This window comes from Tupaia chinensis, unplaced genomic scaffold (assembly GCF_000334495.1).
Source record: "Tupaia chinensis unplaced genomic scaffold, TupChi_1.0 Scaffold000394_1, whole genome shotgun sequence".
NCBI lineage: Eukaryota > Metazoa > Chordata > Mammalia > Scandentia > Tupaiidae > Tupaia > Tupaia belangeri.
This window is the reverse complement of record NW_006159896.1, coordinates 1,067,540-1,074,066: the sequence shown is the minus strand read 5'-3', so window position 1 is coordinate 1,074,066 and position 6,527 is coordinate 1,067,540. Positions and strand designations below refer to the sequence as shown.

Genomic DNA, 6,527 nt, shown 5'->3' with positions numbered 1-6,527 from the left:
GACACCTATTTTTTTTTTTTTGAGAGAGAGATTTTTTGCTATAGGGTGCATGCACTCTCCAGAAAGTGAAACAAAGTGAGAAATCACCCCCCAGGGGGATGGCCACATCACAATCCCTTCTCCATTCTGCTCTTGGGATCTTGGGCATGCACATACACTCACCTGGCCTGAGTTTAAGCCACCGGGTCCAGGTCTCGAACCGCAGTCAATTACATGGGATTACAGCGACAGTCATTATGCCAACTGCTGGTCCCCCAGACACCTAATCTTAAAAAGTCTACACTCCACCCCAGCAGTGACCATTCATTCCTTTAGAGCATGTGACTGTATTTATGAAGCTTCCAAGCTGCCTTTTTTTTTTTGAAAAGAGGTTTTTGCTATAGGGCGCGTGCGCTGGTCAGACAGAGAGAGAGAGAGAAAGCGAGAAATCACCCCCCAGGGGGGATGGTCACGCCGCAATCCCTTCTCCTCCATTCTCCTCTTGGGATCTTGGGCACGCACACACACGCGCCCGGCCTGAGTTTAAGCCACTGGGTCCGGGACTTGAACTGCGGTCGACTACGTGGCAGTCCAGTGACATAGCCATTACGCTAACTGCTGGTCCCTCAAGCTGACTTTGTAACAGGTTTTAGGGAAGGGATTGGGAGTGTTCCATTAGGACAAGGATAGTGAGGACCTTAAGGTGGAAAGTGTGGGCCAACTTGAGTTGGTGGCATTGCGTACTCCAATTTTACCCAGCGACAAAGAAAAGTAGTGAAAGAGGAAATGTGGCCTTTGAGGTTGACTGCTTAGTCTTCTAACAGCCTAGCAGCCCAGGACTTGCTTTCCCTGGAAGGTTGCCTTGCCCAGGTGCAGCAGGTGGGTTCTGCTACCTTTGACTCTTAGAGTGAGGCAGCGAAACGCTCATCCCTGCAGAAGAGAGGTGAACACCCTCCTGCGGAGGTGATTAATAATCATTTGGCGTCCAAAGTGACATTCACCCATCACATCAACCACGTGGGCTCCAGCACCTTCTCCACTGCTCCATGCCAAGGGCTGGCTCCATAGTGGCTATTTGTCTGTTTTGAGAGGTTTTTGCTATAGGGCGTGTGCGCTGGCCAGAGAGACAGACAGAAAGTGAGAAATCACCCCCCAGGGGGGATGGCCAGGCCAATCCCTTCTCCATTCTCCCATCGGGCTCTTGGGCACGCATGCACACGCACCCGGCGTGAGTCCGGGATTCACATGGGAATCCAGCGACATAGCCATTACGCCATCTGCTGGTCCCAGATAGAGGCTATTTAAAGGTGTGTCTTTTCTCCTGTTTAGATGACCTTTTTAGGGAGAATGTGCAACAAGTGGCTGTGGCAGAGCCAGCGAGCTCAGCGTAAGCGACAGCTCAGCCTGTTAGGTGTTCCGTCTGTAATCTAATCACCCGAGCGAGGCTTTTCCTCTTCCCCATATACGCCTTCTTGTGGTGACTAATATCTACATGGGGGCAGCCACTCCGTGGGAGCGACAGGTTTGGCGCGAACCTGTCTTACAACGACATCCAAGACCAAGAGAGACTTGAGGGACTTGCCCAAGGAGGCTCAGCGCGTAGGGGCGGAAACCAGAAGGTGGTGGCGGGCTCCAAGGAAGAGGAGACGCACCCAGCCGGGAGTGGATCCGCTACCCTTGTTACCCAGGACCGGCTGATCCTGTGACCGGCAGGGGGCGCTGTCCCCATCCGGGCTGGCCCCTCTGAGAGCTCGCCGTGCTAAAGTTGGAGAACCTGGGCTCGGGAAATGCCCCTACTGCTCTTCCATCCTGGGTGGGGGTCTGTCACCAAGCAGGAACTGTGGCCTCAGAGGACAAGGCGCTGAGCTCAGAATCCTACGGAATTTTGGGACTGGGAGGCGCTGGGGCCTTCGACTTCGGAAATGGGGTCTGCGGTACGGCCGCGAGGCGGCGCTGGTCTCCAGGTTCCCGGAGGGCCGGTGGGTCTCGGGAGGGGGCGCCCGATCCCACGTCTGCGGCGTTGCTTCCCGGGAAGTTTCAAGTTTGAAAGTCCTGGCGGAGGGGACCGGGCTTCCGGAACCGGAGTGGTCGAGAGGAGGGGCCGAGCAGCCGGAGCGGCGCCATGGAGGAGGGGGCGCCGCGGCAGGTGAACGGCGCCCTAGACTCTGAGCTGTGCGCGGGGGCCGAGGGGGTGCGGGAGAAGCTTAGTCCACCATCCGGGGCGCCCCAAACTCCAGCAGCGTCCCAGCCACACTCCCTAACCCGCGTCTATTACCTGGCCCTGGCCTGCGTCCCCGCGACATTCTCATGGGGCAAAACTGAGACCGAATTAAGTTATTTATGCCTCTGGAAACGTCCCAAGTCACCCTCCAGGTGACTGTCTCGGCGAGCGGGCGGGTGTGCATCCTGTGCACGTCTGAATTCGCCACCTGGAGTGGGTCACCAGGGTGAGCCCCAGGATTGGTTCTCCTAGGTGGACTATAAGGCCAATGCGAATTAACCGAGAAGTATAGAAGGACCCGGTGCAGGCACAACGGCAGGGCCCCGGGGCGACGGGGGTGGTGGTGGGGTGACGGCTGTGCACAGTGGGGAGGGGCCAATCCGAGCGCACTTGTCGGGGGTCCTTCGCAGAGAGCACGAGGAGCGCGGGCAGTGTGCGCGAGGGGAGGGGCCCGGCCTAGCCCAGCCCCGGGGCGTGAACCTTCGGGTACGCAGAGCGTTCTAGAGTGCCGAGAGGCCGAGGTTCCTGTCCGCACCTGGCAATTGGGACACGTGGGCCCAGAGGACCAAGGCTGTGTGCGTGCCTGTTACTGGGGTGGGAGAAGTGGTCCCCGCGCAAGGCAGCGAGGGGTGTGTGTGTGTTGGGATTCCAACCGAAGCAGGCAAGACCCCGGGGTGTGCTCAGGCGTGAGGGTGCAGTAGACAGACTTCTGGAATGCCGCCACTCCAGTGGCTCAGGCTGCCTGCAGAGCTGAGTCCACTCCCGCCCCGCCGCCCTCCCCCTCCTGCAGAGGTCTGTCCGCCTGTTCCAACTGCAACTTGTACACATTTTCCGATTTCCTGCAAGCCTCCGCCCTGCAGCAGCAGCTGGGTGACTCAAGACCCCAGTGGTTGGGCCCCCAGCTCCATGGGATCTTTGTTTGCTCAGCCTTTGGCACTGGCTCTCTTGCCTAGGGCGGTCAAAGGATTTCCTGAGCCTCGCCCTTGGCCTCTGACAGTTGGGCCAGCCAGCCAGCCAGCCTGCTCAGCCTAGGCCTTGGGTGGGGGGAGTCCCTGAGGCTCGGGTAACCACCCCTTCCACTGGGCTCTGGAGATGGAACGCAGAGAGGTAAGAGGGGGTCCCTGAGAGAATCCATGTTGGGGGGTGCATCAAGTGTACCCTGGGCTGAGGTCATTTTGGCATTGGTTGGTTTAAAATGGCCTCTGGAAGGAAGGTTTTCCTCTTCCTGGCTCCAGCCTGAGCTGAAGTGCAGAGAGCCTTCCTCCCAGGAGCTGAGCTGAGCGCGCACTGGAGACCTCCCAGCCCCTCTGTCCCGTCTGTCCTGTGGATTGGCAGGCCAGGAAACAAGCCGCTGGCTGCCTTTTCCATGTGACCTTGGGTGAATCTCTTCTCAGCATGGAGCTTTTTCTGGCTTCCAGATTTCACTTTGTGTCCCAGATGTGGAGAGAGCTGCCTGCTTCGGCACTGCTGGCGGGGAGAGACTGGGCCCGGGGGATGTGGCCTCTCCTTTTCTGTGGAGCAACTGTGGACAAGTTACTTAGCCTCCCTGTGTGTTTCCTCGTCCATAAAATGGGGATAGGGCCAGCAAGTGGTGTGGTGGTTAAAGAGGCTGGATCCCACACAGTTAACTGTGCAGTTCGAGTCCCAGACCCAGCAGCTTGAAAAACGCCGGGCATGTGAACATGCTGTCCAAAATCCCCAGAGGAGAATGTAAGAAGAGGGATTGTGATGTGGCTGTCCCCACTGGGGCATGCCTCTGTATATATAGCAAAAAAAAAGGGGGGTGCTAATAACTGCCCTTGCCCAGTGGGGTTGCCTGAAGCAGCACGGGCTAGATATGTGGCCTTGGCGTTTCCACCCGGCTTGAAAGGCAGAGGAGCTTCCCGAGCCCTGCGTGGGCCTGCATCCTGCCCTCCATCCCGGGTCAGCAGAGGCCGCTGCCCGCTATGACCCCTCTCCACCCCTCTGCAGCCTGGGCCAGGCCCGCGGCCCCCAGAGGACGAGAGGGAGGTGATCCGCCGGGCCATCCAGAAGGAACTGAAGATCAAGGAGGGTATGGAGAACCTGCGGCGAGTGGCCCACCTGGGCCACGTGCAGCAGCTGCTGCGGTCCTCCAACCGCCGCCTGGAGCAGCTGCATGGAGAGCTGCGTGAGCTGCACGCACGTGTCCTGCTGCCTGGTCCCGACCCCGGACCCACACCCGGACCAGCACCTGGACCCGCACCCGGCCCCGGCCCCAGCCCGGCTGGTGAGTGCGGAGACCCCTTAGGACAGGAGGCTCCTGACCTTGGCCTGCCCCTGTGCTGAGACTGCCTCACCTCCCTGAGCCGCCTCCTGGGGAAGCGGGGAGGGAGCAGAGAGCTAGGCCGCAGGGTCTCGGCTCCCGTGACGGGTTCCTGTGCCCACACTTCCTACGCACAGAACCTGTGGCCACGGTGCCCCGGTCACAGGCAGAGCAGCCACGGGCTCGGCAGCTGGAGGCTCTACGGAGGCAGTTGCAGGTAGAGCTGAAGGTGAAGCAGGGCGCTGAGAATATGACTCACACGTATGCCAGTGGCACCCCCAAGGTAAGGCTCCTGGCATCTGATGGGGGAGGCACAGCCCAGGCTCCAGTCTGATAGGAAAGACTTGGCTCTCAGACGTGAGGGGAGGGCCGGCTGCAGCTCCTATTCTGACAGAAAAATGCTACCCAGCCATTGACCCTGTCAGGGACACAGTCCCATTCCTTAGTCTGATGGGGAAAGCATAGTCCCAGATCCCAGCTGAGTGGGGAAGGCATGGCTCCAAACCCCGGTTGAACAGAGAAGGCCCAGCACTGATCGAATGGAATCCCAGCCCAGCCCGGCCCCAGTCGACTTGATGGACGAGGGTTAACCCAGCCTGATCTGATGGGGGAGGCCCAGTCCCAGCCCTGATCTGATGGGGGAGGCTCAATCCCAGCCCTGATCTGATGGGGGAGGCCCAGTTCCAGCCCTGATCTGATGGGGGAGGCTCAGTCCCAGCTCTGATCTGATGGGGGAGGCCCAGTTCCAGCCCTGATCTGATGGGGGGGGCTCAGTCCCAGCCCCGATCTGATGGGGGAGGCTCAGTCCCAGCCCTGATCTGATGGGGGAGGCTCAGTCCCAGCTCTGATCTGGGGCACGCTTAACCTCATCCTCATCTATCTGATGGGAAAAGCTGTGGGACCAGCTCTGAACTGATGGAGGAAACTTAACCCAACCTCGACCTGGTGCAGAAGGCTCTAGCTCAGCCCTGGTCTGATGGGGGAGGCTCTGGCCCAGTCCTAGTCTGAAGGGGGAAGCTTAGACCCAGCTCTGATCTGATGAGGTAGGCTTAACCCAGTTCTGATCTGGTGGAGGAGGGCCTGGCCCGGCCGTGGTCTGGTGGGGCATTTGCCACATTCTCACAGGAGAAGAAGCTCCTGGCTGCTGCCCAGCAGATGCTGCGGGACAGCCGGCTGAAGGTGGCCCTGCTGCGGATGAAGATCAGCAGGCTGGAGGCCAGTGGGTCCCCTGAGCCAGGTGAGGCCTTGAGAAGTGAGGGAGGCAGGGCAGAGCAGGATAGAGGCTGAGGGGTTGACCTCGGACTCCCAGGTCCCGAGCTGCTGGCGGAGGAGCTGCAGCACCGGCTGCGCATCGAGGCTGCTGTGGCCGAGGGTGCCAAGAACGTGGTCAAGCTGCTTGGTAGCCGGAGGACACAGGATCGCAAGGCACTGGCTGAGGTCAGGCCACAGCCCCTCCCTTTGAGGTCTGCTTGTCCCCCTTGTCCCTCTGCAGCGGCAGGAGGCCCTGCTGCCCTGTGCCCACGGGCTGCCCTGACCATCTTCCCTCTGTAGGCCCAGGCCCGGCTCCAGGAGTCCTCCCAACCTTGGGCAAATGACGTCAACTTCTTGTGCACGAAGAGCTAAGCACAGGGCCTGACGCGGTCAGATGGGGTCCACGATTAGCTGTTACTCAATAACTAACCACATCTATGGCTGGGCAACTCATAGGCCTGCCAGCCTGGGAACCCCGTCCTGGGCAGCTGGGACTATTAGGAAGTTCTTTCTAGGGCTAGCTGGTGGCATGGTGGTTAAGATGGCTGGATCTCACATTGCTGACAGTGGGGTTTGAGCCCCAGACCTGGCAGCTTGAGAAACAGGCCAGGTATGTGTGTGTGCATACCCAAAATTCCAAAAGGTGGGAGAAAACGAGGAGAAGGGATTGTGGTACGACCATCTTCTATGGGGGGGTGCTTGTTCACTTTCCCTCCCTTTGTCTGTCTCTCTCAGGCAAGCATACACACCTTGTAGCAAAAAAAAAAAAAAAAAAAAAAATTTTTTTTTTTC

The 6,527-nt window shown here is 59.2% G+C and overlaps 1 protein-coding gene across 1 annotated transcript in view; it reads left to right on the top strand.

Annotated features, from left to right (window-relative positions):
* Window positions 1–1,988: 1,988 nt before the first annotated feature.
* Window positions 1,989–6,527, top strand: part of PKN3 (protein kinase N3) — a gene marked incomplete in the record, with an annotated part of 14,970 nt that continues 10,431 nt past the window's right edge. The window contains 6 exon segments of the mRNA XM_014590031.2: window positions 1,989–2,125; window positions 4,172–4,448; window positions 4,622–4,767; window positions 5,610–5,721; window positions 5,794–5,921; window positions 6,036–6,065. Of these exon segments, the coding sequence (XP_014445517.1) occupies window positions 2,102–2,125; window positions 4,172–4,448; window positions 4,622–4,767; window positions 5,610–5,721; window positions 5,794–5,921; window positions 6,036–6,065 (717 nt within the window).